Here is a 23,452-nt window from a genome sequence, read left to right as displayed (position 1 = left end):
GAATCTCGCTCTGTCACCCAGGCTAGAGTGCAGTGGCATGATCTCACCTCACTACAACCCCCGCCTTCCAGGTTCAAGTGATTGTCATGCCTCAGCCTCCTAAGTAGCTGAGATTACAGGTGTGTGCCACCATGACCAGCTAATTTTTTTGTATTTTTAGTAGAAATAGGGTTTCACCATGTTGGCCACGCTGGTCTCGAACTCCTGACCTCTAGTGATCTGTCCAACTCAGCTTCCCAAAATGCTGAGATTACAGGTGTGAGCCACCATGTCCAGCCAGAAAACCTTTGTGGAGGTGCTGGGGATTGACCCAGGGCCTCATGCATGCTAAGCATGCGCCCTACCACTGATCTACACCCCCTTTAATTCTTAACATCAGAAATATTATTCAACAGACACATATCAGAGTTGAAGGAAATTATTGGAAAATTGAGACCAAAAAAAGCATACAAAAAGTTAATTTATTTTCTAGACAGAACTCTACTAGTATTAGAATCAAATACTTTTAATTAGATAGTAATTTACTTGCTTTCTTGTACCTTATGGCCATCTTCTCTAGTCTGTTTGTTATAGTCCTACACGTATTAAATAGCAAAAACAAACTAATTATATATTTTGCATGATCAGTATGTTACAACATTAAGATCAGACTAATAATACAAGTCACCTACTCCATTGCCAATTTTTATACTCCCTGCAATCTTACAGCACATCCTCATATGAACAAAAAGGCTTTATATTTATCTTACAGAGGATATAAACATCAATTTATAAAAAAGAGACACAAGCCTTATATAGTTAAAAGTAATATAATTAACATGATTACAAAAACATTTCTAATAAAGCAGAGGAAATAATTATATTGCTTGTAGTTCTAGTAAGAGTTTATTGAACCATTAAAAATAATTTCAAAACAATAAAATACAAAGGCAAATATCCAAATAGTTTTGTATGGATCTAGCATTCACTTTTCCTTGATCCAACCTAGTTTTAATTCCTATGGCCTACAGGATGGCTTAGATAAGGAAGAAGCTAAAAATTGGCTGTTACAGAGTGGCAGTTGTGTGGCATATGGGTGATCTACGTAACTGAAGTTGAAGGGAGAAATGCAATCTTCCCCCAAAACCTGCTTTTCCTTCAGTCCACTGTCACAATCCTGAGTCCAGCTACTCTCTCAACATCTCCATCTCCCTGGCTAAAACCTCCCATCTCTCATCTGGGTTGTTGTAAAGCCTCCTAACTAACCTCACTTCTTTCGCCTTTGCCTGCTATGATTAATTCTCAACCCAGTAGCCAGACTGATCCTCTCCTCAAAGCTCTCCAGTGGCATTTTTTTTTTTTTTTTTTTGAGACAGAGTCTTGCTCTGTCACCCAGGCTGGAGTACAGTGGGGCGATCTCGGCTCACTGCAACCTCCACCTCCCGGGTTCAAGTGATTCTCCTTCCTCAGCCTCCTGAGTAGCTGGGACTACAGGCGCATGCAACCACACCTGGCTAATTTTTTTTTTTTTTTTTTTAGTAGAGATGGGGTTTCACCATGTTGGCCAGGATGGTCTCAATCTCCTAACCTCGTGATCCACCCGCCTTGTCCTCCCAAAGTGCTGGGATTATAGGCGTTAGCCACCACGTCCGGCCTCCAGTGGCATCCTTATTCAAAATAAAAGTAAATATCCTAGGGTGGGCATGGTGGCTCACGCCTGTAATCCCAGCAATTTGGGAGGCTGAGGCGAGCAGATCACTTGAGGTCAGGAGTCCAAGACCAGCCTGGCTAACATGGCGAAACCCCATCTCTACTAAAAATACAAAAATTAACTGGACATGGTGGCAGGTGCCTGTAATCCCAGCTACTGGGGAGGCTAAGGCAGGAGCATTGCTTGAACCCGGGAGGCAGAGATTGCAGTGAGCCAAGATCATGCCACTGCACTCTAGCCTGGGCGACAGAGCACAACTCTGTCTTGGAAAAAAAAAAAAGTCAATATCCTCACAACTAGGTCCTACACCAACTAACTATTCCCCATTTTCCATCTTCCGCTGTCAATCACTCAGCTACCCTGGCTGCTTTGCTGTCTTATGAACAGCCCACTCCCACCTCAGGGATTTAGCAATTGCTCTTTCCTTTATCCAAAAAACTTTCATCTGGATTACATGTATCTTATTCCTTTAACATCCTTCAGGTTTTTGCTCAATGTTCATTTTTCAGCAAATGATTCCCTAACCACCACATTTATAACTGCAAACCTTACGCATCTCAACACTCCCCCCAACCTCCTTCTTTAAACTTGTTTTTGCTCTATAGAACTTACTACCACATGATTACTATATATTATGCTTATTTTGTTTACTGTCTGATTGTCCTCACTAGATTGTAAGAGAGATTAGGGATTTTTGTCTGTTTTTTTCAATCCCATATTTCCATGGCTAACACCTAATAGGTATTCAACAAATGCTTGTTGAATATATGAACATCCTCTATAAATCCTCTAGTAACCAGTGTCGAGAACTACATGCCTATGTAGGTGACCCAAACACTTCCTCTAAGAACTGTATAGAAAAATAACTTCAGGCCAGGCGTGGTGGCTTATGCCTATAATCCCAGCACTTTGGGAAGCCGAGGCGGGTGGATCGCGACGTCAAGAGATCAAGACCATCCTGGCCAACATGGTGAAACCCCATATCTACTAAAAATACAAAAATTAGCTGGGCATGGTGGTGCGTCCCTGTAGTCCCAGCTACTCGGGAGGCTGAGGCAGGAAAATCGCTTGAATCTGGGAGGCAGAGGTTGTAGTAAGACAAGATCGCGCTCCAGCGTGCACTCCAGCCTGGCGACAGAGCGAGACTACGTTTAAAAAAAAAAAAAATTTTCATTTAATTTAAACATCTTAATTAGAAATAGCAGCATTCAATTAAACATTCACATAATAACTACACAATTATTCTCTTTACTTCTTTCCTACTTTAAGCCTTGATGCCATCACTACTTCCAGAAAAAAAAAATAGTTCCTAAATATCCCACAGAAGAAAACAAGGTAATGTTAATATAAATACTCTGCCCCTACATTTATGCAGTCTTCCCTCATATTTTTGATAAATTCCACACCCTTCCACCAGAAGTTAAAGAAAGGAGACATATCCTCCCACTTTCGGAAATGCTTTAACCAAAATTAAAGAGAGAATGAACAAGCTATCCGTAGGAACCCATTCATCGATAAAAAGGAAAAACATTTCCTAAGAAATGTCAGAGACAAATGACTCTGGATCTAACACCATTTGGGGGGTTTCATACCATTGCTAACACAGAGACATAATATTATTAGATTTATATTAATAAGGCTGAGTGTAGTGGCTCATACCTGTAATCCCAGAACTTTGGGAGGCCAAGGCAGGAGGATATCCTGCTTGAGGACAGGAGTTCAAGACCAGTGTGGGCAAAATAGTGAGACCCCATCTCTACACAAAATAAATAAATAAAATTAGCACAGTGAAAGGATTGCTTGAGCCCAGGAGTTCAAGGCTGCAGTGAACTATGATTGTACCACTGCACACCAGCCTGGGGAAGAGAGTAAGACCTTGACTCTTAAAAAAAAAAATTGTATTAATACACTACTTCCAGAAATTAAACAAGACATACACAGTATGTGGATATAAACAAAGAAAATGATTTCCATGTGCAAAACATAAAACTCATAGATTAATAACTCAAGTTTCCTAGTCTATTTTCTTATTTTGTTTCATTAAAAAAAAAATTTGAGACGGAGTCTCACCCTGTCACCCAGGCTGGAGTGCAGTGGCATGATCTCAGCTCACGGCAACCTCTGCCTCACTGGTTCAAGCAATTCTCCTGCCTCCGCCTCCTGAGTGGCTAGGATTACAGGCGCCCGCCACCACACTCGGCTAATTTTTGTATTTTTTTTTCAGTACAGATGAGGTTTCACCATGTTGGCCAGGCTGGTCTCGAACTCCTGACCTCAAGTGATCCGTCTGCCTCAGCCTCCCAAAGTGCTGGGATTACAGGTGTGAGCCACCATGCCCCGTCTACTTAGAGGTCTAGTAAACTTAAATCAGTTCTGAAGCTTTTCCAGACAGTAGTAGTAAAATACACTATAAATCAGATTACCTGGTTCTCAATTCAATGTTCTTTTCATTCTGTCATGCTGCTGTCTAAATTTGAGTGTTCTCTTGACCAGGAATTAAATTATTCTCTATATCTGAGTTGAAACTACTATATCACCAGGAAATAAAAAAGTCTAACTTCCCAATATTATTCCTAAATTAAATCGTGGTTAGTCAGGATGTTGCTATATACTTTTAATAATAACTGAAAATTGAAGCAGAAAAAACCTCAATTCACTATTACTTGTATATTTTGTGCCATGAACAGAGGAAATTGTCATTTACAGTATAATTTTCTGGGCATAGGCATGGATTCCGGTGTTCACATCCCCAAGTTCAAATCTCAGTTTTGTCACTTATTAGGGGACATTATCTTAATGTCTCTAAGCTTTTATTTTCCTTCTCTCTCTTTTTTTTTTTTTTTTTTTTTGAGACAGGCTGATTACAGGCTCGACCTCCTGGGCTCAAGCAATCCCCCTGCCTCAGCCTCCCGAATAGCTAGGACCACAGGTGCAAACCACCACGCAATTAATTTCTGTATTTTTTGTAGAGATGGGTTTTACCATGTGCTCAGGCTGGTCTTGAACTACTGGGCTCAAGTGATCCATCCGCCTTGGCTTCCCAAAGTGCTGGAATGACACGAATGAACCACCGTGCCCAGCCCTATTTTCTCATTTTTAAAAAAGAAAGGTTATTGTTTCAAAATATGTTGTACATGAGGCCAGGTGTAATGGCTCATTCCTGTCATCCCAGCACTTTGGGAGGCTGAGGCAGGAAGGTAGCATGAGCCCAGGAATTCAAGACCAGCCTGGGCCGCACAGTGAGACCCCCATCTGTACAAAACTTTTTTAAAAATTCTCCAGGCATGGTGTTACGTGCCAGTAGAGGCTGGAGGGTCACTTGAACCAGGGAGGTCAAGGCTGCAGTGAGCCATGATTGCGCCACTGTACTCTAGCCTGGGCAATCCAGGGAGACCCTGTCTCAAAAAAAAAGCATGCTTTACATGATAAATATTACAATTTTTGCCAATTAAAAATAAATATTTATCTCTCATATCCCAGGAAATCAAGTAAAAATAAATAAAAGAAATAAATGAATAAAATTTAAACAATAAAAAGAAGATAGCACTACTACTTATGTCTTTGAGTTGTGAGAAAAATGCACAGAAAGTACTTAGCACAAGGCCTAACACATATATATATTCATAGTGACAGATACACTACTGTCAATTGCAGTCAGACATGAATGGAAATCATAATCAGATTCTCACCTTTCAAACTTTAGATGTGACTTCATAGTAATTCAACAAATCTTCCAAGTCCAGAACACCTGTTGATTTGAATCTTACAGCAATTACTTTTATCTAGTCTTTAAGAAATGAAAAAATAATGTAACAGTAAACTCATACAGTGACTCAATAAATTTAAAGCCATAAACAGACTAAATCTCCAACACTAAACAAGCATTTTGCAATCTATTTTAGCCAAAACAATGCATTTTCCCTCATTCACATAACAATTACTCAGTATGCCAGCTCCCAGTGTTACAGAGCCTGTTCTTGGTGATTCAAGGGCGCCCTCTGTCTGAGTGCTGAAAAAATCCAAACCCAAATTTAAAACTATGTAAAAACATGCTTTCTCAAGTAAATTCTTAATAAACAGTTCTATGAAATTGATCCTGTCTTTAATCACTGCTGGCAGATAGTCCTTAAAAAAAAAAAAAAAAGAAAGAAAAAAACGGCTGGGTGTGGTGGCTCACGCCTGTAATTCTAGCACTTTGAGAGGCCAAGGCAGGTGGATCACCTGAAGTTAGGAATTCAAGACCAGTCTGGCTAACATGGTGAAACCCTGTCTCTACTAAAAATACAAAAATTAGCCAGGCGTGGTGGCAGGAGCCTGTAATCCCAGCTACTTGGGTGGCTGGGGCAGGAGAATCGCTTGAACCCAGGAAGCAGAGGTTGCAGTGAACCGAGATTGCGCCATTGCACTCCAGCCTGGGCAACGAGAGCTAGACTTCGCCTCAAAAAAAAAAAAAAAAAAACCACCAACAAATGTCATGTCATTTGTTACAAGAGCACAAGAAAGTCATGTCTACATCTCTGTAATTTACCTGGAAATTTGGAAATTCCATGATATTTTTCTCAAAATGTATTCCATATTATTCAATGAAATTATTGACATGAGTCACCTAGATAAGTTTATTGCTCTCTTTTTTTGTTCTGTCCATGTAAAACTCTGTACTTTATTTAACATGTCATTGTAGCAGTTTGCTCAGTAGTATCACCAACATTAAGTATTTATTGGGTATCTTCTGTATGCAGTACACAATACTAGGTGAAAAGGATGGAAAAAACCATTCTCTATCCTTAAAGAAATAACAATCTAGTTTCTAAAACAAGACACATAAAAAGGATGTGTACAAAAATATATAGTGAAATGCCCACTAAAAAGTAGGTTTCTTTCCATCTGCTTCCACTTTAAGGAAGTTATTCAACTTCTCTGAACCTCAGTTTATCTGGAATATAAAAATAATATCCACCTTAAAGGAAAGTTGCAAAGGTTAATTCAGATATCTGTAAAGGTCTCAGCACATAGTAAAAGCTTAATGAAAGGTGGTTGTTATTATTTACTACTATTATTAAGAGAATAATCTTAAATAATTGTGTCCTACATTAAAGACATTTTATTTGCTTCAAATGGAAAGATATGTAAATAAAAAAGTTTATGATTTACTTTTACAATATTAAACAGTCTTTCTAGTTAAGAAAAACAGTGATCTTGATTAAATGCTTGACAGATCAGGAATGAGCCATTTCTAAAAGATTATTTCAATATAAAAATATTATGCTCTCTTCATGTTAAAAACTCTCAATAAACTATGCATTAAAGGAACATATCTCAAAATAATGAGTCATCTATGACAAACCCACAGCCAATATCACGCTGAATGGGCAAAAGCTGGAAGCATTCCCCTTGAAAACTGGCACAGGACAAGGATGCCCTCTCTCACCACTCCTATTCAACATAGTATTGGAAGTCCTGGCCAGAGCAATAAGGCAAGAGAAAGCAATAAACAGCATCTGAATAGCAAGAGAGGAAGTCAAACTATTTCTGTTTGCAGACGACATGATTCCATATTTAGAAAACCCCATAGTCTTGGCTCAAAAGCTCCTTCAGCTGATAACTTCAGCAAAGTCGCAGGATGTAAAATAAATGTACAAAAAACACTAGCACTCCTATACACCAACAACAGTCAAGCTGAGAGCCAAATCAGAAAGGCACTCTCATTCACAATTGTCACCAAAAAAAAATAAAATACCTAGCAATACAGCTAACCAGGGAGGTGAAAGATCTCTACAATGAGAATTACAAAATACTGTGCAAAGAAATCAGAGAAGCCACAAACAAATGGAAAAACATCCCATGCTCATGGATAGGAAGAACCAATGTCATTAAAATGGTCATATTGCCCAAAGCAATTTACAGATAAAATGTTATTCCTATCAAACTACCAATAACATTCTTCACAGAATTAGGAAAAACTATTTTAAAATTCATATGGAACTAAAAAAGAGCCCAAATAGCAAAGCTAAAAAGAACAAACCTGGAGGCATCACATTACCTGACTTCAAACTATACTACAGTGGCCAAAACAGCATGGTACTGGTAAAAAAAAAAAAAAAAAAAAAAAAAAAAAAAAAAAAAAACAGGCACATAGACCAATGAAACAGAATGCAGAGTCCAGAAATAAGGCCACACACCTATGACCATCTGAACTTCAACAAAGCTGACAAAAACAAGCAATAGAGAAAAGAATCCCTAGTCAATACATGGTGCTGGGATAACTGGCTAACCATATGCAGAAGATTGAAACTGGACTCCTTCTTTACACCATATACAAAAATCAACTCAAGATGGAATAAATACTTAAATATAAAACCCAAAACTATAAAAACCCTGGAAGACAACCTAGGCAATACTATCCTGGACTTAGGAACAGGTGAAGATTTCATGACAAAGATGCTAAAAGCAATCGCAAAAAATTGACAAATGGGATCTAATTAAACTTAAGAGTTTTTGCACAGCAAAATAAACTATCAACAGAGTAAACAGACAATGTACAGAATGGGAGAAAATATTTGCAAACTATGCATCTGACAAAGGTCTAATATCCAGCATCTATAAGGAACTTAAACGAATTTACAAGAGAAAAACAACTACCCCATTAAAAAGTGGGCAAAGGACATGAACACTTTTCTTTCCCTTTTTTTTTCTTTTTTTTTTTGAGACTGAGTTTCCCTCTTGTCACCCAGGCTGGAGTGCAGTGGCACACTCTCGGCTCACCGCAACTTCTGCCTCCTGGGTTCAATCGATTCTCCTGCCTCAGCCTCCCAAGTAGCCGAGATTACAGGCATGTGCCACCATGCCTGGCTAATTTTGTATTTTTAGTAGAGACGAGGTTTCTCCATGTTGGTCAGGCTGGTCTCGAACTCCCGACCTCAAGTGATTCACCCACCTCAGCCTCCCAAAGTGCTTGGATTACAGGCATGAGCCACCACGCCCGGCTGAACAGACACTTTCCAAAAGAAGACATATATGCAGCCAACGGACATATGAAAAAAAGCTCAATATCACCAATCATTAGAGAAATGCAAATCAAAACCACAATGAGATACCATCTCACACCAGTCAGAATGGCCATTATTAAAAAGTCAGCTCTTTCCCATCTTACAAGATGGAGGGTGAACAAGTTGAGAAGCCAGATACTAAAGAGAAGAAACCTGAAGTCAAGAAGGCTGATGCTGGTGGCAAGGTGAAAAAGGGTAACCTCAAGGCTAAGAAGCCCAAGAACGGGAAGCCCCATTGCAATCAAAATCCTGTCATTGTCAGAGGGATTGGCAGATATTCTCCATCTGCTATGTATTCCAGAAAGGCCACGTGCAAGAGGAAGTACTCAGCTGTGAAATCCAAGGTTGAAAAGCAAAAGAAGTTTCCTGCAACTATTACAAAACCAGCTGGTGGTGGCAAGAACGGTGGTACGCAGGTGGTTAAACTTTGCAAAATGCCTACATATTATCTTACTGAAGATGTGCCTTCAAAGCTGTTGAGCCAAGGAAAAAAACCCTTCAGTCAGCACATGAGAAAACTGTGAGCCAGGATCACTCCCAAGACCATTCTGATCATCCTCACTGAAAGCCACAGGGGCAAGAGGGTGATTTTCCTGAAGCAGCTGGCTAGTGGCTGGTTACTTGAGACTGGACCTCTGGTCCTCAATGAAGTTCCTCTACAAAGAACACACCAGAAATCTGTCATTGCCACCTCAACCAAAATTGATATCAGCAATGTAAAAATCCCAAAACATCTTACTGATACTTACTTCAAGAAGAAGCTGCAGGCGGGGCATGGTGACTCATGTCTGTAATCCCAGCACTTTGGGAGGCCAAAGCAGGCAAATCACTTGAGGTCAGGAGTTCAAGACCAGCACGGCCAACATGGTGAAATCCTGTCTCTACTAAAAATACAAAAATTAGCCGGGTGTGGTGGCATGGGCCTGTAATCCCAGCTACTTGGGAGGCTGAGGCAGGAGAATCTCTTGAACTCAGGAGGCAGAGGTTGCAGTGAGCCCAGAGCGTGCCACTGCGCTTCAGCCTGGGTGACAAGAGGGAAACTCAGTCTCAAAAAAAAAAAAAAAAAAAAAAGACGCTGCAGAAGCCCAGACACCAGGAACGTGACATGTTCCACATAGAAAGAGAAATACGATATTACAGAGCAGCACAAGATTGATCAAAAAGCTGTGGACTCACAGATTTTAACCAAAATCAAAGCTATTCCTCAGCTCCAGGGCTACCTCTGATCTGTGTTTGCCCCGACAAATGGAATTTATCCTCACAAATTGGTGTTCTAAATTTCCCTTTTTTTTTTTTTTTTTTTTGAGACGGAATCTTACTCTGTCACCCAGGCTGGGGTGCAATGGCCTGATCTCGGCTCACTGCAAGCTCCGCCCCCCAGGTTCACGCCATTCTCCTGCCTCAGTCTTCCGAGTAGCTGGGACTACAGGCGCCCGAGTAGCTGGGACTACAGGCGCCCACCACCACGCCCGGCTAATTTTTTGTATTTTTTAGTAGAGACGGGGTTTCACCGTGTTAGTCAAGATTGTCTCGATCTCCTGACCTCGTGATCCACCCGCCTGGGTCTCCCAAAGTGCTGGGATTACAGGCGTGAGCCACTGCGCCCGGCCTGGTGTTCTAAATTTCTTAAGAAGAATCTAATTAAATAACTGATAACAAAAAAAAAAAAAATAACAGATGCTGATGAGATTGCAGAGAAAAGGGAACACTTCTGCACTGTTTGTGGAGTGTAAATTAGTTCAACCATTGTGGAAAGCAGTATGGTGATTCCTCACAGAGCTAAAAGCAGAACTACCATTCGACCCAGCAATCCCATTATTGGGTATATACCCAGAGGAATTCTACCCTAAAGACACATGCCCACGAATGTTCATTGCAGCACTGCGCACAATAGCAAAGACATGGAATCAACCTAAATGCCCATCAATGACAGATTGGATAAAGAAAATGTACGTATACACCATGGAATACTATGCAGCCATAAAAAAGAACAAGATCATGTCTTTTGCAGGTACATGGATGGAGCTAGAGGCTATTATCCTTAGCAAACTAATGCAGGAACAGAAAGCCAAATACTGCACGTTCTCACTTATAAGCAGAAGCTAAATGATGAGAACTAATGAACACAAAGAAGGAAACAACAGACACTGGGGCCCACTTGAGGGTGGAGGGTGGGAGAAGGGAGAGGAGCAGGAAAAATAACTATTGGGTACTAGGTTTAGTACCCAGGTGGCTAAATAATCTGTACAACAAACCCCTGTGACATGGGTTTATCTATATAACAAACCTGCACATGTACCCCCGAACCTAAAATAAAAGTTTAAATAAATAAATAAATAAGAAAAAACTATTATACTCAAGACTCCTTTACCACCAATGAAATTTAAGGAGTTACAGGAATATGAATTTTCTAGTACTTACTTCATATGGCTTGCCTGTTCTCTTAAAACATCATCTAAGATGTTAAAAATAATTCAGTCACATTTATGGTCATCTACATATCTAACACCAAGAGCAGCCCAAAAACAGAATAATGATAATAAAAGGGATCTTAGCAATTAATCTAGTTTGATCTTTTTTAAGGAATAAAACTTATTCTGTATCTCCTTAACATTATAAGTTATTCTAAAATTCATCTCATGAATTGCAATAATTCTGGGAGGAGGCAAGCACATGATAAATATTTTTATATTCCATTTGTTGATAAGGAAACTTATAAACAGTAAAACTAAGCACAGTATAAAATACTTGTTATGAAAAATTAATTATAGCTAGGCTAAAGACTACTTGTATTATCTCAATTCTCACATCAATCTGAGGTAGGCGTTATTTTCTCCATTTACAAATGAGGAAACTGAGACACAGAGAAGTTACATAACTTGCCAAGTTATGCAGCTAGTACACACAGAATCAAATCCAGGCTCACTGATTCCAGAGCCTACACTCTTAACCTCTATATTATATTTTTCCTAATACCGAAAAAGAACAATTTTCTTAAATATCCATGAGTCTATAACTGACACAAATAAATGACTGAATAAATAAATAAATGGGGGAAGACAGGACAGGTCTTCTTTACAGAAAATTCCAATTAATACATACAGAAGGAATGAAGAAAATAATCACCATTAGATAAACACCAATTGTTGCAGGCAAGAACCATCAATGGATTACAGCTAAAATTAGGAGGTGAAAGTATGATGAGAAACAGAATATTTTCATAGCTTCAACACATCTCTCCATATGACATATGTTAATTACAAGGAGAAAAATAGTAATTTTACAGTGGAGAAAGCCTGCAGACACCAGGTAAACCAAGTGATCAAAGTTAATATCACCAATGATAAGATATATCAACATTATGTATGCCATGATATTGAGAAGGCTACATCACTTTTTTGATATTTCTGCCAAAAATGCACAATCTCAATCTAATAATGAGAAAACATTAGATAAACCCATATTGACGGATATTCTATGAAACAACTGACCAGTGTGCTTAGAAAGAGTAATTTAGTTAATAGTATTTTACCAATGATAATTTCCCGGTTTTGGTCTTTGTACTATGGTTATGTAAGAAGTTAATATTGAAGGAAGTTCGGTAAAGAGTATAAGGGAACTCTCTATTTTTGCAACTTTTCTGTAAGTTTTAAATTTCAAAATAAGAAGTTGAAAAAGTAACAATTTTCTTAAAATCTATAATCCAAACCTTATTAATTTATCTTCCTCTTTATTCTCAGAGAGGCCAAATTGGTAAGTTCTCCCATGAGTTGACTAGTGTCACTGGCAGAGGAGCTAAGAATAGTTCTCCATGGGTCAACTGTCTTCTCCATATACTACATGCTTCTATAAGGAGATTGGATGATGACGATACACAATAATCTTGTATTTGTAAGTAGTAAGAACAACTATTTTAAAATGAAAGGATTCAGTCTTTTCTCTTAGAGGTGTTCATTAGTTTTTAATCATGAAATAAAATTATTGCCCATGATTCTGAAGTTCTGTGTCTTGATACTCTAAAACATTATATACAGTGAAACAGCATTCTGTTAGGATTTGTCCAATAAAGTACTTTTCATTATCATAATGTTTTAAACATGTAGACTCAGTAATCCTTACTCTAAGAATGTAGAGATATGACTGTGCTAAGGCAATAAGTATGAATAAACAGAAATGTATAGCTAGCTAACATCACAGCTTAACTCAAAAGGTCTGAACCAAGCCTAAAACAGAAAAGTATGACAAGTGAAAGCACTGCCCAAATGCCCTTGGAGCATAATTATGAGCCCATTTTAAGGGGCAAATACTAATAGAATTGGATGAAGGATTGTGGGACAGAAGATTTAGGGGTAAAGAATAGCATTAAAGCTCAACGGGAAGAGAAGAAAAACTACTCAATCTCCTTGTATTCGCTCAGCCCCCAATAATCTTGACCCTCTACTGCTTTGCTACTCAAAATGTGGTCCATGGAACGCCAGCACCAACATCATCTGGAGCTAGTTAAAAACAAAGGATATAGGCTGGTGCCTTTAATCCCAGCACTTTGGGAGGCCAAGGCGGGGCCAATCACTTGAGTCCAGGAGTTCGAGATCAGCCTGGGCAACATGGAAAAATCCTGTCTCTACAAAAAAATACAAATAAATTAATGGGCATGGTAGCACATCCCTGTACTCCCAGCTACTCAGGAGGCTGAGGGAGGAGGGTCACCTGAGACCAGGAGTTTGAGGTTGCAGTAAGCCAAGTTATGATTGTAGCACTGCACTCCAGCCTGGGTGACAGGCTGTTTATTTTTTGAGACTGGGTGACCCTGTCTTGAAAAATAAAAATAAGTAAATAAATTAAATAAATAAAAATACATGATGTAATAAGACCTCATCCCAGATCCATTGACTAAAAAATCTTCATTTTACCAAGATCCACATGTGATGAATCCCCAGGAGATTTGTACATGCACATTAAAGTTTGATCAACATTTCCCAAACACATTGAGTTTTAAGGAAATAAACAATAAGATATGTCATACCACATTAATCTCCAAATTGGTGGTTTAAGTAGCTTGGTATTTCATTAGACAGCCTTTCGATCTCACTTTAGAAGAGAAAAGCACAATAAAACATGCAGTATAAAAGGTATTTTAGGTATTCTTTATGCTTATCTGTCAGAGTCTAGTTAGGAAAAAATATTTCTTTTACAATAAATTTCTTATTTTATAATTTTCTTACAAAATATACCAAATCTGTGTTTTAAAGTAAATATATTATGTATTAGACATTTTTAAAGAATACTGACAAATTAAGGTACTGAATGCAAATATATACTTTCTTACTTTCTTTCTTTCTTTTTTTTTTTTTTTTTGTGACGGAGTCTTACTCTCTTGGCCAGGCTGGAGTGCAGTGGTGTGATCTCGGCTCACTGCAACCTCTGCCGCCCAGGTTCAAGCGATTCTTCTGCCTCAGCCTCCTGAGTAGCTGGGATTACAGGTGCCTGCCACCACACCTGGCTAATTTTTGTAGTTTTTACTAGAGACAGGGTTTCACCATCTTGGCCAGGCTGGTCTTGAACTCCTGACCTCGTGATCCACCCCCCTCTGCCTCCCAAAGTGCTGGGATTACAGACATGAGCCACCGCACCTGGCCACTTTTCATATTCTTTCTTTTTTTTTTTTTTTTTTTTGAGACGGAGTCTCGCTCTGTCGCCCAGGCTGGAGTGCAGTGGCGCAGTGGCGCGATCTCGGCTCACTGCAAGCTCCGCCTCCCGGGTTCACGCCATTCTCCTGCCTCAGCCTCCCGAGTAGCTGGGACTACAGGCGCCCGCTACCACGCCCGGCTAATTTTTTGTATTTTTAGTAGAGACGGGGTTTCACCGTGTTAGCCAGGATGGTCTCGATCTCCTGACCTCGTGATCCGCCCGCCTCGGCCTCCCAAAGTGCTGGGATTACAGGCGTGAGCCACCGCGCCCGGCCTCTTTTTTTTTTTTTTTTTTTTTTTTGAGACAGAGTTTTACTCTTGTTGCCCAGGCTGGAGTGCAATGGCGCAATCTCGGCTCACCGCCTCCTCCTCCTCCCAGGTTCAATCGATTCTCCTGCCTCAGCCTCCCGAGTAGCTGGGATTACAGGCATGCACCATCACACCCGGCTAATTTTGTATTTTTAGTAGAGACGGGGTTTTTCCATGTTGGTCAGGCTCTGTCTTAAACTCCCAACCTCAGATGATCTGCCCGCCTCAGCCTCCTAAAGTGCTGGGATTACAGGCACGAGCCACCATCATATTCTTTCTTTAATGCCCAGTCTAGGTAGGGAAGATTAACATTTACTAATATGTTCATTAAAATAAACATAAAACTCGGCTACTCTGGGCACACTGCCTATGGAGCAGCCTTGCTCTTCAAAGAGAGGGAAAAAAAAAGAAAGAAAAATTATTTAAAAATTATTTTAAAACATAAACATAAAACTTAATAACAATGTAAATACAAAATATTCAGCTAAAAGTTGGAAGGGTTCAGACCAATATGAATTACATGATCCATTACATCTGTTTGCCATTGCAAACAAACAAAAAAAAACCCAGCAGTCTTTTGATTTAGAATATTTTTAGTCATCTCAACCATTTCATGAAATAGAAGATAGTTTAAAAGAGAAAAAAAATCCAGGATAGAAGTAGGGCCATATGTTCCTATTTAATATTGGCATATAAAAGAGAAAATACAAGTAATATCAGCGTGACTCCTTCAGTGAGATTTCAATGCCTCAGCTCACATATTTTCAGGCTATTAGGTGACATCTAGGGCTGAAGGATTTATTCACCAGTTAGCATCTGTTAGGTGATGAACTGTGTCCCCGCAAAATTCCTGTGTTGAAGTCCTGACCTTCAGTATCTCCGTATGGGGTTGCATTTGGAGAAAGGGTCTTTAAAGAGGTAATTAAGGTTAAACGAGGTCATTAGGGTGGGCCCTAATATGATTGGTGTCCTTATGAGAAGAGATTAGGACACAGACACCACATAGAGACCATGTGAAGACACAGGAGAAGACAGCCATCTACGAGAGGCCTCAGAAGAAACCAACCTTTGACACTTGACCTTAGACATCTAGCCACCAGAACTATTGAGGAAATACGTTTCTATTGTTTAAGCTACTGAGTCTGGGGGTACTTCGTTATTGCAGCCCTCTCAAACTTACATAGCATCTGACATACAAGATATGCAATAGGTATTTACTGAAGGAACGAAGGTTACAGTTTATCCAGCAATTAATTCTGCCCAAAGCTGAGGCTGAAGGTTGACTTTCCACCAGTAAAGTCAGATTAAATATTTATTATGCAGTAAGACAGGCAAAAAGCTATTATTAAATATGAGGAATATCCACATACCCTCTACCCATCTTAAGAAATGAAGCATCAGCATTATAGTTGAAGCACCTATGCTCTGGTTCCCAGTGGCATCCCACTTGCTCCCATGCTAGAAATAACCACTAATTGAATTTGGTTATCATTCTTGTGTAGGATTTCTTTTTTCTCTTTTCTTTTCTTTTCTTTTTTTTCTGAGACCGGGTCTTGCTGTCCCCCAGGCTGGACTGCAGTGGAACGATCATGGCTCACTGCAGCCTCAAGCTCATCGCACCCGGCTGACTAAAACAAAAAACAAAAACAAAAAAAAATTTTTTTTTTTTAATTTGTAGAGATGGTGTCTCCTTGTGTTGTCCTGGCTGGTCTCAAACTTCTGGCCTCCAACAATCCTCTTGCCTTGGCCCGCAAAGTGCTGGGATTATAGGCGTAAGCCACTGTGCCCAGCCACATGTAGCATTTCTTCATACACCTATCTATAGGTTTGTAGCCCTAAACAATATACTATTATTTTTTGCATGTTTTCAAATGTTATATAAATAATATCATACTCTACAAGGACTATGTATGTTGTTTCTATACCCCTACCATCTTTTTGAGAGTCAACCATATGGATGCCCTTAACTCTGGTTTATTTGTCTTAACTGCTAAATATGAATATAGTATTTTGTTATAAAATCATACCATGATTTATTTATTTATTCTTCTGTTGATGGACATTTAGGTTGTTTTCAACTTTTTTGCTATTATCAGCAATACTGTTAAGAACATTCTCATACGTGTCTCACATACATGTGAGAGTTCTCTAGGGCAACGATTTCCAATTCCTTTCATGACCGCACATAGGAAATCTTGGAAAAGCATATAGGTAAAAAAAGGAGGCTGTTCATAGCCAGCAGTGACCTGCCCAGGGGCTCTGGCTGCCCCAAGACCTGCTTGGCTACTCCTAGCCTAATAACAAGTGTGGGGACAAGAGGGACTTTATTTTAAATGCTAATCTGCCACGTAACTTCTGACTAACCCCGAGTCTGGGAATGCCTCCAGAATGTCTAAATGATGTATTAGTCTTTATGTAAGAACTTCTATTCACTGTAAGTTTCCTCCTAAACCACACTTGATGCAATTGCAGAAATCATAGGCTGTGACGCCCACAGCCACCTACATACTCCTTCCAGATCACGTATACTTTCCCTAAGATATAAGCTCTGGGTCTGGAAGGTTTCGATGCAGAGATCTACCTGTCATGCAGCTGCCCAGAACCATATTTCTGTCTGTACATTCCCCTAATAAATCACTCAAAACTGACAAACTGGATTTGTCTGCCTCCTTCTTTGCCTTCTCAGCTCCTTCAGCATTTGGGGGCCACTTTGCACATATGGCCCTTTCACAGAACAAAGAAAGGAAGCTTCCTTGGGAGTTTCCATGGAAGGAAGAGGGATATATACCAAGGGGATGAATTTTTGAGTACAAGAGTATGTATAGTATATCTTTAGCCTTTTAATGTCCACATTGCTCTCCAAAATGTTATACCAATTTTTACACTTCTGCTGGCAATATATGAAGTGTTGTTCTACATTTTCACCAACACTTGGTATTATCAGACATTTTAATTTTTGGATATGAAATGGTAATTCCATTGTGACTTTAATTTGCATTTTTTAGATTACCATTGAGCATCTCTTCGAATGTTTACTAGTCATTTATTTCATTTTCAGCGAATTCCCTTTTCTAATCTTTTGCCAAGAAATTATGTCTTACTCTGAGCAACTGTTCTTTTCTACCTGTGTTAGCTAGGAATCTCTCTTAAACAAAAGCACATTCTATTTTATATATCAGAGCAACTTACAAAACTACCATAGTGCACAGTCTACATTTTGAAAGCTGCTAATCTATAAAATGGTCTAGAACTGATTAAAAAGTGAAGGGGGAAACCTGACATACATTTGTTTTCTTTTTCTTCTTCTTTCTTTTTTTTTTTTTTTTTTTGAGACGGAGTTTCACTCTTGTTGCCCAGGCTGGACTGCAATGGCGCACGATCTCGGCTCACTGCAACCTCCACCTCCCGGGTTTAAGCGATTCTCCTGCCTCAGCCTCCCGAGTACCTGGGATTACAGGCATGCACCACCACGCCCAGCTAATTGTGTATTTTTAGTAGAATCAGAGTTTCACCATGTTGATCAGGCTGGTCTCAAACTCCTGACCTCAAGTGATCCACCCATCTCCGCCTCCCAAAGTGCTGGGATTACAGGCGTGACCCACCAAGGCTGGCCCTGACTTATATTTATAACAAGCTCAAATCACCAAAAATTTCACTCAGACTAGATCATTTCATCCTTGGGAATGCAAAGATCTTATTTAACTAAATTTTCAGTTACTCAGGTCTCTGAGTATATTACCTGTAGTTTCTGCAGATAGAAATGGTTCTAGGCCAGGCATGGTGGCTCCTGCCTATAATCCCAGCACTTTGGGAGGCCAAGGCAGGCAGATCACTTGAGGCCAGGAGTTCGAGACCAGCCTGGCCAACGTGGTGAAACCCTGCCTGTACTAAAAATACAAAAATTAGCCAGTTTGGTGGCGGGCACCTGTAGTGCCAGTTATTGAGGAGGCTGAGGCATGATAATCACTGGAACCCAGAGGCAGAGGTTGCAGTGAACCAAGATGGCACCACTGCACTCCAGCCTGGGTGACAGAGCAAGACCGTCTCAAAGAAAAAAAAAGAAATGTTTCTTGCTGTGGAGTGGTTGCAATACAGAAATCCAGTTTCTTTGGCCATCTCAAAATGCTACAGATGGTGAACTTATTTGTAATAAAAAGTATGAATTCAGGATCGTTATTTTAAAGGAGTCTGCACAGGATTTGATAGCTGGTTGGTAGTCATGCTACAAGCCAACTCAGCTATAATATTCTCACTGTGGCTATTATCAATTTACCTACTCAGAAAGGTGGAATCACTGAAATTATTGAATGTGCAGACAGAACTCTTCATGCAGTTAATTTTTACTCAATGATTTAAAGCTATTAAATGCTTTTGCTACCATAAAGCTCAGCACATCACAGTTGGTGAACTGTGATGAAAATTTAACAAATTCTGTTTGATTTGAGGCTGCATAGACACTAAGCCTCTGAAATCACTTGAAGCATATTTTTCCTAAGTTTTTTCTTCATAAAAATTGCATGTGTTACAAATTATGATGGAGCAGGTCAAATCTTCCCATTAGTATTTCTATTATTGTATAGTAATACAAGATCAAGTCTTAATGGAAATTATATTTAGAAGCTATGGATGACATTTTCTGAAATTGATTCTATGTTTAAATTTTCTTGTCAATGGGAAATACATATAACCATAAGTGAAAAATAAGCTAAAACACGTTTACCTTTTGATTTCTAATAATCTAAGCTGATATTTATTGAGCATTTACTATGCACCAGGCACTGTGTAAAATACTTTTTTGCACATTATTTCATTTAATTCTCACAAATTCATGAGGTAGGTTATGTTATTACCATTTATCTGATGAAGAAATGGTTAGAGAAGTTAAGAACACTGCACAGATACTAGTTGTATGACACAAGCAATCCTTTCTTTCTTTCTCTTTCTTTCCTTTTCTCTCTTCTCTTCTCTTTTTTCTTTTCTTTTCTTTCTGGCAGAGTCTCACTCTGTTGCCTGGAGTGCAGTGGCATGAACATGGCTCACTGCAGCCTCAATTTCCAGGGCTCAAGCAATCCTACCGCACGCTTCTCAAGTAGCTGGGACCACAGATGTACCCGCTACACCTAGCTAATTTTTAAATTTTGTGTAGAGACAAGGTTTAGCTATGTTGCCCAGGTTGGTCTCAAATTCCTGGGCTCAAGCAATCCTCCTGCCTTAGCCTCCCAAAATGCTAGGATTACAGGCATGAACCACTGTGCCTGGCCAATACTGCCATTCTTTATGCAAATATTTTTTTCAATTGTTATCAAGTAGGAAATCTAATTAACTTCAGTTTCATTGAATTTCATCTTTACTTCCTTCCTATCCATGGCTTATGAGAGAAGCGTTAACATGAAGCAACAAGGATTATAGTAAATAGAGAATTAATAATCTAAAATAACTGAGTTGGCCATATTGTTATTATAATTATGCTGAAGCTTATTTACATATTCTTTGTTTTGTGTTGAAGCCTTGAGCTCTGGTGGGGGAAAATCATGATTTTGATTAAACACAAAATGGGCAGTTAAACCTCTAAATAGTATACATGGAGAAAGCTGAAGTACATTTAATTATTTAGATAATCATTCCTGATTATTTAACTTACATATTTACAAGCCTAAATAAAATGTACAAATGTAAATAGTGCTTTTTTTTTTTGGAGACAGGTCTCACTCTGTCACCCAGGCTGCAGTGCAGTGGCACACTGTAACCTCAACCTCCTGGGCTCAGGTGATCCTCCCATCTCAGCCTCCCAAGTAGCTGGGACTGGAGGTGCTGGCCACCATGCCCAGCTAATTTTTTGTATTTTTTTGTACAGACAGGGTTTCATCATATTGTCTAAGCTGGTCTTGAACTTCTGGACTCAAACGATTGGCCTCGCCTTGGCCTTCCAAAGTGTTGGGATTACAGGAGTAAGCCACGTGCCTGACCAATACTGCATTTTTTGACTTCCTGTTTTCTATCCTTAAAGCACTGATTTCTTGGACCCAGTGAAAACAAATTTTTCAAGTTGAAGATTTTAAGTTAATGTAGTCATTCATATTTGAAGGATGTCATGATTTATTTTTTAAATTTAATGTCTTTACTATTGAAAATATTTCTTGTTATTATAGTTTATTTATACCCTAAATTAAAAATAAGTAGGCACTTCATATTCTGGATTTGCTGTCACTTGCCTGCAACAAAACAAGTAACTCTGGGTTTATACTGGATGAGTCACAAAGCAAGAGCTTGGATTTTATCATTGGTTTCAGTTCTATTTTTAGAGGTATGGGGATACAAAAGAAGTTCTTAATTTGGAGACATTTAAAATGGCTTGTGTGGTTTTCTTCAGGAAGGAAGGATGCTGTCTAACTTCAGGACCGTCACAGCACCCTTTAAATATGTAATAATTATTTTGTTCAAAATGTTTATGTTCCATATCTTATCGCTCAATGTATAAAATATCACTGCCACTGACATCAATGAAATTTTATGTGAAACGGAATGAGTTAGTAAGTGTCAAGTAGGTATTTTCCTCGTCCCTCAAAAAGTTATGTGCCCAAGTATAAATCATCAAAAGGATAAAGATTCTTTCCATCTATTGCTTACAGACTGACTATTGTTTAAAAAGGCACGAATTTCACAGACAAGTCTTTATCTCCTTCTTTCTTAAAAAAGCACAGAAAATGGGGAAAAAATCTTCTATACTGCAATCTAAATTACAGGTAAGAAAAATAAAAACCAAGTGACATGGGAGATTGGCAGTGAATTTTCAAATATCAGTAATTTACAGGATTTACAGGATTTTCATTAGCGTTGTTTCCATGTTTTCTGTAAGATACGAACATTTAAATTGATAAGAATGGAATGTTCATATAACATTTCTTGTATCCATTTAAAGATTCACATTTTCACTTTAATATATAACTTAAGACTTTTCTTTCAAAACACATCTAAAAATTAGTAAAATGCCTAAAGGGAAGCTTTATTTACTTGGTAGAAAAGCTGAAAGAAAAAAAAATATATTCTTCACAATTTCAGAGGTGACAAAAATCTCTTATATTTCAGTAGTTTCTGATCTCCCTTAAGGGATTTGAGAATTATATATAATATTGCATAATCTTAAGCTGATTAATGTTAAAGTGCTATTGGTCTATTTTAACTGTGTACTTCTTACAATATAATGAAAGAATTTATTTGGTAATCCTGAATCTATTGACCTCACAAACACTGGTCATTATTTTGGTGGAAATATTCATAAGCATTTTTAGTTACTGATTTCTAACAATTGTTTCTTATTATCTTCCTGATTTTACAATTCCCCAAAGTAAAGGTGCGAAAAACAAACATCTACCCTCCTTTTCGACAAATGCCATGATAGAGGGGAGACCTGTGTGGTGTAAAGACAAATGCAGACATTTGGAAGTTGATGGTTTTAAGATTCAATAAAAACTTGAGAGTTTTGGCTTCAAATCCCCACGCTAGTTTTAGTTCTACCGGATACGTGTCCCCTACCCATTTCAAAGGACCCAGTCACCTCGGCTCTTGCCTGAGTTTCAGAGTCCCGCCGGAGTTAGAGCTGGCAGAGTCCAATTGCTCAGAGCGCCGAGGCGGGGGCGGGTCAGGGGGACGCTTGCAGGTCCGGTGGTCCCGCGGGCTGCGAGCCCCCACGGCCGACCCTAGCTGCAGACCCTCCTGGAGAACCTCAGGCCTTTCCCCTAGAAACATCCCTAAAAGGCGTTCCCTTTGTTCATTCATTCAACAAATATTTGTTCAATCTCATATGCCCCTCTGTCTTGGGAAAACCAATTAGGGCCTCTGCAGCCTCAATACAGGGGCACTGTTCCCGCCTATTAATGACGCAATGAACCCGGGAAGACGAATCTCGACCACTGTTTCGCAAATACCGCGTGTGATTTATTAAATGCCGTCTCTCCGAGTCCCAAGCGGCCGGGAGCATTATGCCACCTCCCGTGCCCTCATCTCTCACTGCCATGCAAGAAAGCGTTAATGGCAAATAGGGCACGTAGCCACACTCCGTCGTTCCTGCTTCCAAGCAAACCTTGTGCCAGGTTCCTCATTTCGCGAGGCTCCACTCTCTTGGGCTTCAGGCTGCCGCTGGGCCTCCAGCACCAAAGTGCAATAGGGGTCTGAGAGTCCGGGCCTCAGGCATCTTCAGGCCGCAGGTGGGTGGAGAATAGCGCCCGCGCGTGGCAGCGGCCCAGGCCGTCTCAGCCGGATTTTTCCATCCCCGGGGTAGGCTTGGTCCCCTGTACACTCCAGCGGAACTACAACTCCCAGCACCGTGGCTGCCCGGACTCCCGGAAGCCGAATCCCGGCTGGGAGGAAGCAGCTGAGACCCGGCCAACAGACTGGGGGTTAATTTAGCCAGAAAAGGGGGCGGGAAGGGCTGTAGGGTACTTGTCAATTCGCCGCCATGAACGTGGTTTTTGCTGTGAAGCAGTACATTTCCAAAATGATAGAGGACAGCGGGCCTGGTATGAAAGTACTTCTCATGGATAAAGAAACGGTGAGTTTGCTTTTGCTCAGCATTTGTGAAGGAACCCTCTCAACCTTACAATTGCTGGTCCCATTCCACTGTAGGACTTAGCATTTAATTAAAGATACGAAAATGAGGGTCGGTTTGTGTGGAATTGAAAAGTTGTTTATATAAAGCTTGCCCGGTGGGTTTTCAGTCTACA

General features: G+C 39.6%; 1 protein-coding gene, 1 long non-coding RNA gene and 1 pseudogene across 15 annotated transcripts in view; 2 read left to right on the top strand and 1 right to left on the bottom strand.

Annotated features, from left to right (window-relative positions):
• Positions 1-3,358: 3,358 nt before the first annotated feature.
• Positions 3,359-22,371, bottom strand: LOC129137599 (uncharacterized). 2 transcript variants are annotated; one of them, XR_008540296.2, is made up of 3 exons: positions 22,288-22,371; positions 5,380-5,438; positions 3,359-3,446 (listed from the first exon to the last, which is right to left on the bottom strand). It is a non-coding gene; the product is annotated as an uncharacterized LOC129137599 (long non-coding RNA). The 2 variants fall into 2 exon arrangements; XR_008540298.2 differs by lacking the exon at positions 22,288-22,371 and adding an exon at positions 9,486-9,572.
• Positions 8,779-10,013, top strand: LOC469478 (large ribosomal subunit protein eL6-like; annotated as a pseudogene).
• VPS45 (vacuolar protein sorting 45 homolog) overlaps positions 22,269-23,452 on the top strand; it is a 78,456-nt gene continuing 77,272 nt past the window's right edge. For 7 of the 13 annotated variants that reach the window (XR_010158454.1, XR_010158448.1, XR_010158449.1 and 4 more), the window contains exon 1: positions 22,269-23,280. Coding sequence is in view for 3 of the 13 variants with exons in the window: in XM_054670367.2 (XP_054526342.1) it covers positions 23,188-23,280 (93 nt within the window). In the remaining 10 variants the exon portion in view is untranslated. The remainder of the gene's footprint in view (positions 23,281-23,452) is intronic. The other 6 variants (XM_054670378.2, XR_010158452.1, XR_010158453.1 and 3 more) reach the window with 6 other exon arrangements.

Source organism: Pan troglodytes, chromosome 1, assembly GCF_028858775.2.
Source record: "Pan troglodytes isolate AG18354 chromosome 1, NHGRI_mPanTro3-v2.0_pri, whole genome shotgun sequence".
In the NCBI taxonomy this organism is placed as follows: Eukaryota; Metazoa; Chordata; class Mammalia; order Primates; family Hominidae; genus Pan; species Pan troglodytes.
This window is presented reverse-complemented; position numbering and strand designations above follow the sequence as displayed.